Here is a 14986-nt window from a genome sequence, read left to right as displayed (position 1 = left end):
GGGTTGTGGTATTTTGTGGCATGCTGCTTGACTTAAGCATGCGGTTCTTGAATAGGGAGAGACTTAAGCACATATTTAAGACTTTCCTGAACTAGAGCTTTAATTACTCATACTGTCACATGTCACAGTCCCCCCCCCCCAATCATGACTTTGGGATATGTGTGTATCAAATTGTGAACTCCATTTTGGATTATGTGCTGAACACAGGTCTTAATTTACCCAAGGCACTTTATTGAAGTGCATTCTAGGCAGCTGCCCTGCCCAGGAAAGGCACTTTATCCCTCTTTGGAGGACTACCACAGAGAAGCTATCAAGGCAGCAATCTGGGGTTAATAGCCTTGAATGACTTTTATCTACTGGCAGACCCCTATGGAACAATGGGTTTTCTATACAGTGTGACAAGCCTGACTGGGGGAAGGGATTAGAGATTTCCAGCTAAGCACATGGCAAAAGAAGACCGAGACTACTTAAGAAGGGGTGCCACGCTAGGCAGTGGGGAGCCGAGCATTGCCACATGCAGGATGTTCAGGGGAGAATGGGAAGGATGGATTCCACCAGGCCTGAAATGTTGACCAACCTCAGACACACAGATGGGGTGAGATCAGACCAGGGAAAAGTGCATCTCAGGACTTCTGTTGTTTTTTCAAAGAGCTGTAACATTAAGTGATTTTTAAGAGGAAAGTGATTGTGGTTAAGATATTCCTTTGCTAAGACTCCATTCCGACCACATTGGGCTTCTAGAAGGAACAGAGGGCTCACAGCAAAAGCGGGTCTCTGCGGGAGCCTTTGAAGAGACTGGGAGTCCCAGACACTGATTTTGGAGTCTAGGGTAGCTGAGTGCTGGCACCCATGTTCCAAGAAAGGGTATCAGGCAAGAAGTCTAAGGCTAGGAGTGTGCATTAAAGACCCAGAGCTAGAAACAGTGACTAGATTCTACCCAGACCCAGTTGACTTAGAAGCACATAGGACCCAGAGACTTGCAAAAGACAGGTAACCATTTAGTAGGTTATTGGGTCATTGGGTTGTAACTAGAACTGGGTGAATATTTTTCAACCAAAAATGTAGTTTCAGTTGACCCAAAACTATTCAGGTATTTGACACAAATTAGCCAAATAGTTTCAGTAAAACTAACACAATAAACAAACACATTTCATAGTCATTCATAACAAAAAGGAGTAATCACTGGGCCAGGGAAAGAGGTGTGAAATCACTCTTTAGCCCGGGTGGTTAGAGTACTCACCTAGAGTGTGGGAGTTCAAAATTCAACTCCCTGCTTCAATGGCTATTTATACAAAGAGGAACAGCTTCAACACCAGAGATAGAGACACCTGTCAGGGTACTGTCTTGCAAGGTGGGAGATCCAACTTCAAATCTATTCATGTTCTCAGACAGAAGGGGGAATTGAACCTAGGTCTCCCACATCCCTGCTGAATGTTCTAACCACTGGGCTAAGGCTTTTAGGGGAAGCCACTGCTGCTATCTAGCCCTTTACAAATGCACACACAAAAAAAATCCATTTTGGGTCAAATTTAAACATGTTTTGTTTGACCTGAAATAGATTTTTTTTCAAATCCATTGAAGTTTTTCAGTTTTTGAATTTCGTTTGACCTAAACTGAATTCCACCCCTCACCCCCAGTATTTTGGAACAGCCAGTGAAATGAAAAGATTAGTTTTTTGCCCATGACGAGGATAGAAAATGATTTGAGGAATTGTAGTAGATAGACAACACACATCTGTCATTAGTGAGAGAGAGAGAGTTCTGCTTCATCAGTTGGACATGTGTTCCTAAATTTAATCTGCGTTCTTTCAAAGTTCTGCATTGACTTGTCATTGTCCTCTCCTCATTGTGAATGTTGAAAGTTTCTGAACTAATTGTGCCTTTTTAGATTAATGGTGATACTGTGGATGTGCTCAGATTGTTTTTGAACTCTGAATGAAAGGACAATTTTAATTTCCTTCCCAAATTACCAAATGTTAGCTTTTATCAAAACAATTCTCCACAGACATGAACCTCTGAAAATAGGGGTGTTGCATGGAGGGCAGCGAGGAGGATTTCAAGAGAGCACAGAAAACAGATTGATAATCTGATAATGTTAATCCTGCTCTCTAGCAGAGTGTGAAATTACTCGTTTATAGCTCTTATCTTGGGGGGCGGGGGGAGGGACCTGAACAATAGCAAGCCACATATTAGAGGAATCAGATTTGAGAGGTCAAATTAATCTGTGAAGTTCAGACATGACATGACTGAACTAAAATGGTCCAATATTCCTTATTGGCACAACAGATCACATCAGTTTTGATGCCACTGCTTCATTGTTATACTGTGGGCAACAAAAGCTTGAGCTGCAATATGGGTGGTGATAGTTGTTTAATTGTTTGTATTAAGCTAGTGCCCTTAGACCCCATTTTTTCAGGCACTGTACAAGCTCTTAAGACATGGTTCCCAACCCGAAGAGCGTACAATCCATAATGATGAGACTTGCCCATATACATTCTTTTGCTCTGCTGCCTGTGCCATAAATATAACACTGACCTGTGGAGATTATGCTCTGTAGCGAGGAAGATGGGAAGTAGAGAGTAAATATAATTCAGGTTTTATGTGTACTGTCGCGTCTTTATGGTAGGGGCTTTCCCTTTGTAGGGTTATGTGGAAGTACTAAAGTGAATACACACCTTTTGTTAAGCGACCTACAGCCAAGTGGAGACTGAGCTAAGGACGGCTAAACTCATTTAATTAAAATGTTGTATTGGTTTGAATAGAGGGACTCTGAGGGCATGTTCAGAATTACATCCAATGAGCCCTTCAGCCTGGGGAAATGTGCTGCTATGTATTAAAAAGGGCAGAAATACAGCTGTAAATAGAGATGGTTGAAAATTGTGAAGTTAAGTTTCAGATCTGAAGCTTCCCAAAGTCCTGGGGTAAGGGTGATGGGTTTCAGTTTGGCTCCATCTGATTTATGTTTTGACTGGACTTTCTCTGCCCTGTACTGACTGACTATTTGCTTCAACCCTTCCCATTCCCCTTCCTCACAGTCTCTTCACCACAGTTTCATTCCATACTTGCACCTCCATCACTCTGTCCCCTCACACTCCTACCCTTCACTTTTCTTTCCATTTAGCTAATACCCACCTAACCAAACACACATAACCCAAAATAAACTCTGGAACTAATATGCTGTTTGGTGCCATCATGTTGTACAGTTTGCTGGTATGTCCTACCTCTTTCCCTCACCCTATGTCTGTCTTGTCTATTTAGACTATAAGCTCTTCCGCACAGGACCATCTGTGTTTGCACAGTGCCTAGCACAATAGAGCCACATTCTTGGTTGTCCTTTAGGCACTACCATAATAATCATGCCTAATAATTTATAAATGTGAAAGTTTGATAGTTTTGTAGGTTATTTATTATTCTATATTTAGACATCTTCCAGGGTCTAGAAAAACTCTAGAAATTTTCATTTGACTTTGCTATGAATCTCACCCATGATAAAATTGGAAGTCTTTTTTTTTTTTTTTTTTTTGCACAGCACAGAATTGGATCGGCTTCCATGTGAACAGAAGGATTGCACTGTGGATAAATTGTTTTTGATCAACCCATTTCTCTCTTCACAGAACAGAGAATGCAGAAAATGAGCAACATCTATGAATCAGCAGCAAATACCCTGGGAATCTTTAGCAGCCCATGCCTGACTAAAGTAGAGCTGCGAGTTGCATGCAAAGGCATATCAGACCGGGATGCCCTTTCCAAGCCAGATCCCTGTGTCATCCTGAAAATGCAGTCACATGGGCAGTGGTTTGAGGTAAGTGGCCAATAAAATGCTTATGAACTTGATGCTCTGGGGTACTACAGTAGAGTTCAAGTTAAGTACTATGGTGATGAATGCGCTAGATAGCTGTAAGAGCGACAAGATGGGTGAGGTAATATCTTTTATTGGACCAACTTCTGACCAAGCTTACACAGAGCTCTCTCACCAACAGAAGTTGGTCCAATAAAAAATATTACCTCACTCACCTGTTCTCTCTAATATCCTTGGATCAACACAGCTACAACAATCCTGCATGCAACAATTCTAGATAGATGTAATCATTTAAGCCTGATGCAAAGCCCACTGAAGTCAATGGGAGTTTTTTCATTGACTTTATCAAGCCCTTAAAGAATTCTTTGGATTTTCCCTGTCTGGAGCCTAGATAAGAAGTCAGGGTCGTATAACTATTCCCCTCCCTGGCCAAAAAAACAAACAAAAACAAACTTGTTTTTTTAAGATGAAAAGTGTTTCAATCGAGACCACATAATAAGCAAAAATTATACTTTCTTTCAAAATTCTGCATCTTTATTACAAAAAAAGGCAGAAAAGCCCCAACAAACATTAAACAGTTTGTAAATTAATAGCTTAGGAATCCAGCCAATTCCCAAATAAATTCTTCATTACTCACTGTTTCCACTGCTTCATAATAAGTCTGTGGGATGCCTCTCTGCCATTTCTGCCTCAGAAAATCTCCCACGTAAGTGATATTTATAATGAAATATCAGAGATTTTATTTTTAAAAAGTACTCCCTCTTGTGCCTGCTTGAGGATTCCTCTTTGATTCTCCTGATCCTTCACGGTAACATAGATTAGAATGATTTAAGAATGAGACAATTCTTATAATAAGATTATGCCTGAGGCTTTGAAGCCTTATTCTAGTTGTCATTTTCAATAAGTGGTGGAGGTTATACAACAAATAATTAGTCAACACAATTAAAGCGTTAAAGCTGGATATTACAAATGAGTTCTTTTTTCACAAGATCTTCTTTTCACATATTGCTGACTTGCAGTGTTGTTGTAGCTAGCATGAGGCCTGATAGATGGCTAAAAAAACCAACAGCTCTCTTTGTTATTAATGAAGTTTCCGAGTCACTTTGTGTGTGTGTGCACATGACGTATATGAAATTATTTTTCCTCATCTTTTACTGCATTAAAATCCAGCTCTGCGCCATTTTATAGAGATGAAAAATGATAGAGAAAAAGCTTCATGCATTTTGTCAATGCAGCATAAGAATGAAAGCCATGTTAGATGGGGATGAACTCTGTCATGTTCAATCAGCAGGCAATCCCAAAAGTTGCAAACTGACTTTTTAAATTAAATCTGTCTCTGCCCTCGCCCAAATCTATAGTCTTAATCGCAAAATAGGTGTCATGTGATTGATAATTCAGAATAAGACACATGCTTTGCAAATAGAAATGGAAACATATACTAGAAGTTTAATTATTTAGCAAAATCTCCAAAATCTCCTGATGCTAAAGATTAGTATGTGGTGTGTAATCGAGCTAAGTGAATAGATTGCAACAAATAATTTGGCAAACTTCACCTTTTCTTTCTGATTTGTATTGTCTGTGAACAGAATGTGAAATTCTTGAATGTATTTGTTGTCAATTATTTGTAGGGTGAGCAGACGGTTTTTTTTTTGGCCTCCCCCCCCCCCCCCCCCCCCCCGCGTCACCCTCCCTCCTCCGCGTCCCGATATTTGACTTTGGTGATCTGGTCACCCTAATTATTTGTGAATTTCTAAAAGGAAGAATTCTTGGTGTAGACATGGTTTGAGTTTTAAACTTTGACTACAGTTTATGTAGTAATTTAAATAAATGAATTTAACTAACCAACACAGCATTGTGTATATTTAGTTGTAATCCCAATTCATGCTATGTTGGTTAGGACATAAATCATCCAAACAAGAAACAAAAATAAATGTGACTTATGCAGCTAGCCGGCATAATGCAAATTGTGAATTTCACAACTGAACGTACTGTTTAAAATTCAACTATGTGATTATTTGAGCTAAAGCATTTATCTTTCATGAGTATTTGTGCTCATAAAGTTCAAATATATGAGTCTTTATGGAAAGCAAATGCAAGAGAGTTGTGAACATGGTAAAATGGTAAGGCTTTTGATATTGTCTCACACGACCTCATAAACAAACTAGGGAAATACAATCTAAATGGAGCTACTATAAGGTGGGTGCAAAACTGGAAAACCATTCCCTGAGAGTAGTTAGTTATCAGTGGTTCACAGTCAAACTGGAAGGTTGCCGACCCCTGTGCTAGGCACTATACAATCACATAGGGTGTGTCTTCACTGCAGAAAAAGATGTGCTCTTAACCTGGGTTAGGTAATGGGAATTAAAACAGCAGCAAAGACATAGGCTCCCCAGCTCCCTATAGGCTTTAACTTGAGCTGCTAACCCAAATTACCAGCCAAGCCTTCAGTACTAGTTTAACCCAAGTTAGGTAAGATGAGATAAGAACACTTTTTTCCTCCAGTGAAGACGTACACATCATACGAGAGAAGCTTTCCAGGGTAGGGACTACAACCGAAACAGACAAGGCAGACAACAGGTAGGAGGGGAAATAGAGGTGCAGAGAGGTGAAGTGAAGTGCCCAAGATTATAGGGCAAGTCAGAAACAGAGGTGGGAATAAACACCAAGTCTCTTGATGCCCAGTCCATCATCTGCATACCTTATTCATGGCCATTGCACTGTGTGCCAAGTATCACTCTATATGTAAATATTTATATCGCCCCATATAAACTTACTTTAGATTTACAGTGGAGGTCCTGACAGATACTTTGAGGTACTCCAAAAACTGACTGTAAAAATGGCATGCTAGAGTTTCATGTTTCTTGCCTCTGAAGGGTTTCTGGATCAAATACGATCATTTTACCCATAAAAAGATAATTAGAAAAACTATCAGCCATCTGCAATCTAAAAATCATCCTTGCTCTTCTTGGCTTGTTCATCACAATGAGTGGAAGACTCTCCCAGCCAAATTCTGTCTTCAGTTATACCTATGTGACTCCGTTCAACTGAGCCCAGCCACTGGAACTTAATTAACAGTTTTGTTAATTATGTATGAGCCAGAATAGAAAACAGCTTGTCCTATCAAAACGATGTTGTCTCTGCGGCACTGACAGGAACACAGAATCACAGAATCGTAGGACTGGAAGGGACCTTGAGAAGTCATCCAGTCCAGTTCCCTGCACTCAAGGCAGGACTAAATATTATCTAGACCATCCCTGACATGTGTTTGTCTAACCTGCTCTTAAAAATCTTCAATGAGGGAGACTCCCTACGCAATTTATTCCAGTGCTTAACTCACCTTGATAGTTAGGAAGTTTTTCCTAATGTCCAACCTGAACCACTGTTGCTGAAATGTAAGCCCATTGCTTCTTGTCTTATCCTCAGAGGCTAAGGAGAACAACCTTCTTGTAACAACTTTTTTTGTACTTGAAAACTGTTATGTCCCCCCTCAGTCTTCTCTTATCCAGACTAAACAAACCCATTTTTTCAGTCTACCCTCATAGGTCATGTGTTCTAGACCTTTAATCATTTTTGTGGCTCTTCTCTTGACTTTCTCCAATTTGTCCACCTCTTTCCTGAAATGAGGCACCCAGAACTGAACACAATACTCCAGCTGGGGCCTAAACAGCATGGAGTAGAGTGGAAGAATTACTTCTCATGTCTTGCTTCCAACACTCCTGCTAATACATCTCAGAACAATGTTTGTTGCAAAATAAATAATAGATAATAATAATGATAAATAATAATTAAAAAGCAATATTAGACTGACTCATATTTAGCTTGTGATCAACTATGACCCCCAGATCCCTTTCTGCAGTACTCCTTCCTAGGCAGTCATTTCCCATTTTGTATGTGTGCAAGTAATTGTTCCTTCCTAAGTGGAGTACTTTGCATTTGTCCTTATTGAATTTCATCCTGTTTACTTCAGACCATTTCTCCAGTTTGTCCAGATCATTTTGAATTTTAATCCTATCCTCCAAAGTACTTGCAACCCCTCCCAGCTTGGTATCGTCCACAAACTGTATAAGTGTACTCTCTATGCCATTATCCAAATCATTGATGAAGATATTGAACAGATCCAGAACTGATCGCTCTGGGACCCCATTCAATATGCCCTTCCAGTTTGACTGTGAACCACTGATAACTAACTACTCTCTGGGAATGGTTTTCCAGTTTTGCACCCACCTTATAGTAGCTCCATTTAGATTGTATTTCTCTAGTTGTTTATGAGAGGGTTGTGTGAGACAATATCAAAAGCCTTACCATTTTACCATGTTCACAACTCTCTTGCATTTGCTTTCCATAAAGACTCACATATTTGAACTTTATGAGCACAAATACTCATGAAAGATAAATGCTTTAGCTCAAATAATCACATAGTTGAATTTTAAACGGTACGTTCAGTTGTGAAATTCACAATTTGCATTATGCCAGCTAGTTGCATAAGTCACATTTATTTTTGTGTCTTCATTTATTCACTCTGATTTAAGGTTTTGCGTGCCAGTAATACGTTTTAATGTTTTTAGAAGTTCTCTTTCTATAACTCTATAATATATAACTAAACTATTGTTGTATGTAAAGTAAATAAGGGTTTTAAAATGTTTAAGAAGCTTCATTTAAAATTAAATTAAAATTCAGAGCCCCCTGGACCGGTGGCCAGGACCCGGGCAGTGTGAGTGCCACTGAAAATCAGCTCGCGTGCTGCCTTTGGCACGTGTGCCATAGGTTTCCTACCCCTAGCACAATAGGATTCCAATCGTAGTTGGGGCCTATAGACACTACTCTAATACAAATGATGATGCCCAAACCCTTCAGGCCACATTACACTATGATACATCTGTTTATGCTAAATATGCTATAGAAAAACAATTTTGAAGAGTTTTTTAAAATGGGTTTTTAATGGGACCATTCTTTTTGCATCCCTCTGCCTGTTAGACTAGATGCCTTACTTACTATGAGTCCAACTGTCCAGGGACTCATATACATGACCTAAATATCTTTTTGGTACCATGTCACAGCATTAAAAATCTGATACCTCAAGATGTTCTAAGACTGGACTTGAGCATTGCATGGAATAGCTGGGAATCTCCTGTTTCCCATTTCTAGCCTGAGGTAGCAAGATGTGACAGAACAGAATTTAAACTCATGTCACTTTTATGCACAGAACAGCTGTGTTCTGTTTCAAGATTGACATTTGCCGCTTCCTGGCTTTGGGCAAGTATAATTTGATTGGAAATATTCTCAGTTTAAAATGGGAGAGAAGGAAGAACATTTCAATGGCAAGCTGTAGGCTTTTATTTTTTTAATGGCAGTTGTCTGAACATGGTTGAGGGGTTAAATTATTGGAATAAGTCGAAGGGAGATGTATTGGTGAACCAAGAGGAGAAGAAGCAGTCAAAGGTATATGATAAGTTCATTTATCACATAAGTATTACTGCCACCGATGGGGTGTACTTGCATATAATGTTTGTGTGCACATATATAACACTATAGTCTTGCTCTGAGGTGTGCTGACATTGAAATTATTGTAGCTGGTAACCGGAAAGATAGTCTTTGTCCTGTTTGCTGGTTATTATCTACACATGGAAAGTAGGCATATTACTTTGAAAGCTTGATAGGTTGCAATGCTCTGTCTTGTCATATTAGGTTAAATGAGATCAGGAGGTGTAATATTACGTGAAGCAGCCAGATGGAATGTGATGTCTGCATTTTTGTATTATGAATTTGAAAAGACACAGCAGTTTCAGAAGACAGTGACAGCTTTTGTGAGTTTTACAAATACAGTCCTCTCTGTAGCCCTATTCTTAGAGCTAGCAGCAAATAGGAGGGTATCTGCTACCTGAGAGATTTGTTCAGGAAGCTCTTTTTTTTTTTTTGTGAGTGTTTCAAACCCTTTTGGCATTTTAGAATAAATACAATGCAGGTAATTAAAGTGCCATCAAAAGATAACACATGCCCAATAAATTATATCAAATAAACATATAAAGAGAACATAGGAGAATACAAGCCTATATATAAATGAAACTATCCAGTTGATAGAATATTAGCAAGCTCAGGGACAGCCTTACTGCACAGACAGACTGCGTGTCAGCCTAAGGCATTGCACTAGAAAGGTGGCAAAAAATGGAGCCATTCTTCCCCCACCTATACTCCTCCTTGCTCCTGTGCCTTCCTTTTCCTTCACCTCAGAATTAGATCTCATTGTCTTCCCTGCAACTGTCTCTCTCCTTCTTTGGGCTAAGTTTTAGATTCCCCCCATTAGCAGCAGGGTTTGGGGTTTTAGGGAGAGTGGTGTTGACTTAGGAGGGTGAATGGACTGCTTTAGATGGTCTTTAGTTTGCCCTAGAACTTTATTCTGGAACCTACCTATATCTGTTCGAAGGCCACTTGAGAAGGTTGAAAAACGCTGCTGTGTGCTGGGGACATGGAGGTTTGAGGGTGGGGGGATTAGCTATGAAGGTTTGGATTCCTTGGCTTCTGTGGTAGAGGGCAAATAAGACACCCCACACACATCCATCCATCCACCCTGATACAGTACAAACAAGGGTTGAGATGTTAATCTGTGTTCCACGGGAGCTGTCTGCTGTCAATTCTCAAGAAGCTGGAATGTCCATGGACAAAGAAGCCAGTCTTCAGTTCATGCTACTAATTGCAAGATGGATATTGAGTAAAGTTTCATCTGTCCATTATTTAATGGTGAAGCCCCTAATCTTGCATGTATTACTGAAATCTGTTTGGCTGGATGATACTGCTGTACTGGTTTTGTTGCAGCTGGTTCTGGCTAGATATTCAGTACTAAGGTAGCTAAGAAGAATCAGCGAGGGGGTGGTATGACTGTGCTTTTTGAAAGCAACTTGACATTCTGGAGATCTCCTACTCTAAAACTGGATTGAGCTTGTATGTGAGCCTGGGATGGGGCTTGTTGGATGTGGTTTTGGTTTACTGGTTGTCCCATGGCACTGTAAAGTTCCTGTGTGAGTTAATAGAGTTCCTTGCTGCAATAGTATTGAAGGGCTAATAGTGCTCAGTGACTTCAACATCCACTTGGATGATGCACACTTGGAATCATCTTAGGATTTCATGGTCATGATGACTATGTGACTATCCTTCTCAACTCACATAGGTGAACCTAGTCTTGATCAAGTGTCTGTGATAGAATTGGGAGTTTATACAATTAGAAATCAGGCCTGTGTCATGGACCAACTACTATCTCTCTTGTTTTGAAGGTTAGGCACATCTCCCATGTCAGACTGAAGGGCTTGGTTTGGATGGTCTTCCCTGAACGGTTATTTGAACCAGAGTTCTTCCACAAGGCCTCAGAAGGTAGCACAGCGCTCCAACAGGCCATTCTGTTAAGCGTTTGGCATTATTTTCTAATAATCTTTTATCCTCAGCCATTGATTGGGTGAACCCTGGATGCACAGGTGCTGACTTTTGTTTTTGCCAGTGGGTGCTCCTCTCTGCCCCCTCCCTCCCATGCGAGCGGTAAGGGGGGCCTCATGGGGAAGAGGCTGAGCAAGGGTGGGGCCTCGGGGCGGAGTGCGGGTAGGGCCTCAGGGTGGAGCATGGGCGGGGCTTTGGGGAGAAGAGGCTAAGTGGGGACGTGGCCACGGTCCGGGCGCTGGGGCCCATAAAAGAGTCATCCGTCCCTACGGGTGCTGAGCACCCCCTATTTTTTTTCAGTGGGAGCTTTAGCCCTGGAGCACCCATGGAGTCAACGCCTATGCCTTAGTGTTCTTCTCTTAAGGCTTTACCCTAAGAGATCATCTTGGCTTATGGATAACTTGCAAAAGGTGAACTAGGAGGCAAGGCAGCTAGAGGACAAGAGGCAGAAGTCATGCAATGAAGCTGATGGCAAAATACAGGGTTTTTTTCAATGACATGGTTGTGTGGGAGGTGAAGGAGATTCTTTGACTCCCACATAGTGTCTGGAAAGTCTTGATTAGTAGATTTGTTTCATACAGTAAATGGCTTGGTTAACCTGAGCTGCTTTTACTCAATGGCTGACTTGAGATAAGTTCCTCCCATTGTGTAGAAATTTCTGGTTCATGTGCAGATAAAACCAAATGGGTTTAGGCCAAACTTTCTCCTCCTACAGGGGCAGGACAGGAAAAAAGCTACCTACATCTTCTATGCCTGAGCTCAGGACAGTGAAGTTCAATGAAGTAGTGGCTATTGGAGCCACCTTTCTTTCTGGTTGATGGAGGCCAGTGGGGAAGCACTGAATAGATCTGGACAAAATTGTTTTGGATGAAACTATTTTTCACTGAAAGATGCAGATTCATATTGACTTAATAATTTAGCAAATTCATGTGGAATTTGCTGAATTGTTTAAGTCAAAAAACAAAAACAAAAAAATCTGATAAACCAAAACCTTTCATTTTAACATTTTAAAAATTAAACATTTAATTTTTTTTTATTTGAAGCAATTTTTTGTTTTATCTACTATACGAAACAAATGTACTAATCAAGATGTTGCAGACACTACATGGGAGACAAATGAAATTCTTTTCAACTTTTTTGGTACAAGAACTTGTTAAAAAAGTTTCGGGTTGACCCAAAACAATTTAATCCCACCCCCTCCCCCTTTTGGCCAGCAAACCAGAAAATCAGTTATTTGAACAGCTCTAGCATTGGATTCATTATTTGTTGTGATTGTCAAATGCCTCCTGCCGGATGGCCAGGTTTCTTAAGCCATTGTGTGGCCTTTGCTCTATCAGTCTAATCTACTACCCTCTGGTGCCTGAATGCCATGGGTCTTCTAGGCTGTCATTGTTCTGGATACAGACCTCAGTCCAGCGCAGTGACTGCTCTGCTGTTGTTGGTGGAGAATGATCTCCTAGTTTAGGTTTTGCTGACTCCAACTTTGGAGTGGGGTTGGGGTTGTTCGTGGATGCTTATGTTTCCTCATTGTTGAGTGTTCCTAGAGGGCGGTGCTAGGCACTTGACTCATCAGCTAAAACGGTACAGTCATGTGGTGACAAAATGGGGCTTAAAATGGAAAGCTGTGGTTAAAACCTTAACTGTGCAGTTGCTTATGTGGCTTCATAATCTAATGGAAGGTGGGATGGACTGAGGGATCTTTTATATTAATTATTTCTTTTGCATTTAATCAGACATTGCGGTTGATGAATGTTAGCAACTGCCCTTCTCAAGAGTATCAGATATTCGGTCTTGTTGCCAAGCTTTCACTTTTAGTTTGTATTTTCTTCTGCTGATAAATGTCCCTAAAGTCTTGCTGTGCAGTCAGGGGACTGACAAAGGCATCTCTCCTTTTTCAGAACCACTGGAAGTTTACAGAGTCAGACTACAGGCCTATTGAATATTTTAACTCAATCCATTCTCCGAAAAGCCTGTATTCATATAGTTGGTTGCTGTACTTTCAAAGACTTCATATTTTGGGGGGTGTTCTCTATTCCAAAAGTTGGTTCCATTAAGGAGTTATTTCTCCTTGACTATTAAGACAATTTCTGACTGGGATTGTGCTATTTTACATGAGTTCATATTAGAGGAGGAGCCAAGACACTAAATGGGAATGATCATGGGGGATTTTCTGTTTTTTCAAAAAAATGACTGATATTTTTGAAGGTTTTTTAAAACTTTCTCTATATTACAGTCTTCAATCTTCTAGTAGCACACATCCGCAATAAGTAATACATTTAACTACAGTCAAATCAGGTGTTTGTTTAGCCTGGGATTTTTTTTTTCTTTCAACCTCCCCAAAACATTTCTGGTAACATTCTGTTGAACTCTCTTTTCTTATAACATGTAGCTTTTTCTATAGACTACTTCCATGAGTTACCTGTTTTTAGCATTGCATTTTCCACTCACTCCCAATTTAAACAAAAACAAAAAACAAAAAACAAAACCAACCTTACCCAAATGTTCTATGTGTCACATAGGGCTATTTATATTAAAGTTTGGTCATTGAATTTCAGCCCGAACTCGTCTTTTAACACCTCCCCCCTTTTAAAATAGGTAGAGGCACCTGCTTTAATAACCAGTCTCATTGCACAATATTAAAAACTGCAAAGTAAAAAGCATTCTCATGTCCCCGAAGGAAAAATATTGTGACCATCTTTCTAATGGAATTTGTGTTATTCACTCACATTGGAGATTGGGGAGAGTTATCAGGAAATGAGTGTGGAGAAGAATATACTGCTTGATTTTAGGTGAGCTTCAACTTATGTGTGCACATGTTTGCACATATACATACATAAACACAGCTCTGCCTCTGCGCTCACTTTTCCAGGACTATTGACTCTCACATTGAGGTGATGGAATCTCTTTGGGAAAACCCATTACTTGCATGTACAGATGTTATCGCTGTAACAGTGTGCGCACACACAATGTGTGTACCTGCAAATTTGTGCATGCACCAGTGGAAGAAGAGATCTGAAAAATTAAAGGCTTAAATCTTTTTGTGCTAGAACGTATCTGACCAGGAGCTGCTGATTGTTATGTTCACGGCATACACACAGGGAAGTTAGATAAAAGCATACATACTTTTGCTGGAAGGTTTCAACGCAACACTACTTTATTTCTGAGAATTTAGAATGCTAACATATGACAAGAACCCCAAAACAGAGAGAGACAAAGCAGGCTGCTCCGTAAAACAGAAAGGCACAACTCACCACATCTTGCTCTAGAGTGGATGTCACAAGCAGTCAGTCAGTAAACAGGCTGGGTTGCCCCCCTAAAGACTAGAGGCATGATTGCTAAAGAGGCATGCTTGGGTTGGATCAGGGGAGTACTTCTAAAGAGCAGCAGGAAGCTGCAGGGCCACAGGGCTGAGGTCCAGCCAGAAAAGGCTGGGAGGAGCAGCTTCAGGTGGAGCAGACTGGGACAGAGGAAAACCTCCATGTGTGGCAGGGCTGAGTATGAATTCTTGTGTTATGGTAATGGATTTTATTTTGGCACTTGAACCATTTATGTTATTAGACCAGCTCTGGTAGTGGATGCTGTTATCCACAGGAAAGGCTAGTAGGTTCTTAAGGGGCCCACAAGCAGGGCTAACAAGGACAGGATGCCTTCAAAGTGATCCCTGGCCATGAGGGGGTGCTCAGGAGATGGGTGACACTTCCCTATAAGGCCCCCCTAACCTGCAAGCAGGACCAGGAAAAACCCATAAGAATTTCAGATGATCACA

The 14986-nt window shown here is 40.5% G+C and overlaps 1 protein-coding gene across 7 annotated transcripts in view; it reads left to right on the top strand.

Annotated features, from left to right (window-relative positions):
* CPNE4 (copine 4) overlaps window positions 1-14986 on the top strand; it is a 326914-nt gene that overhangs the window by 73190 nt on the left and 238738 nt on the right. For all 7 annotated transcript variants that reach the window (XM_065583639.1, XM_065583641.1, XM_008171356.4 and 4 more), the window contains one exon: window positions 3614-3801. In XM_065583639.1, the coding sequence (XP_065439711.1) occupies window positions 3622-3801 (180 nt within the window). In that variant the 5' untranslated portion in view covers window positions 3614-3621. The remainder of the gene's footprint in view (window positions 1-3613; window positions 3802-14986) is intronic.

Source organism: Chrysemys picta, chromosome 2 (genome assembly GCF_011386835.1).
Source record: "Chrysemys picta bellii isolate R12L10 chromosome 2, ASM1138683v2, whole genome shotgun sequence".
Lineage (NCBI taxonomy): Eukaryota > Metazoa > Chordata > Testudines > Emydidae > Chrysemys > Chrysemys picta.
The sequence above is the reverse complement of the archived record's forward strand: the minus strand, read 5'-3'. Positions and strand labels throughout refer to the sequence as shown.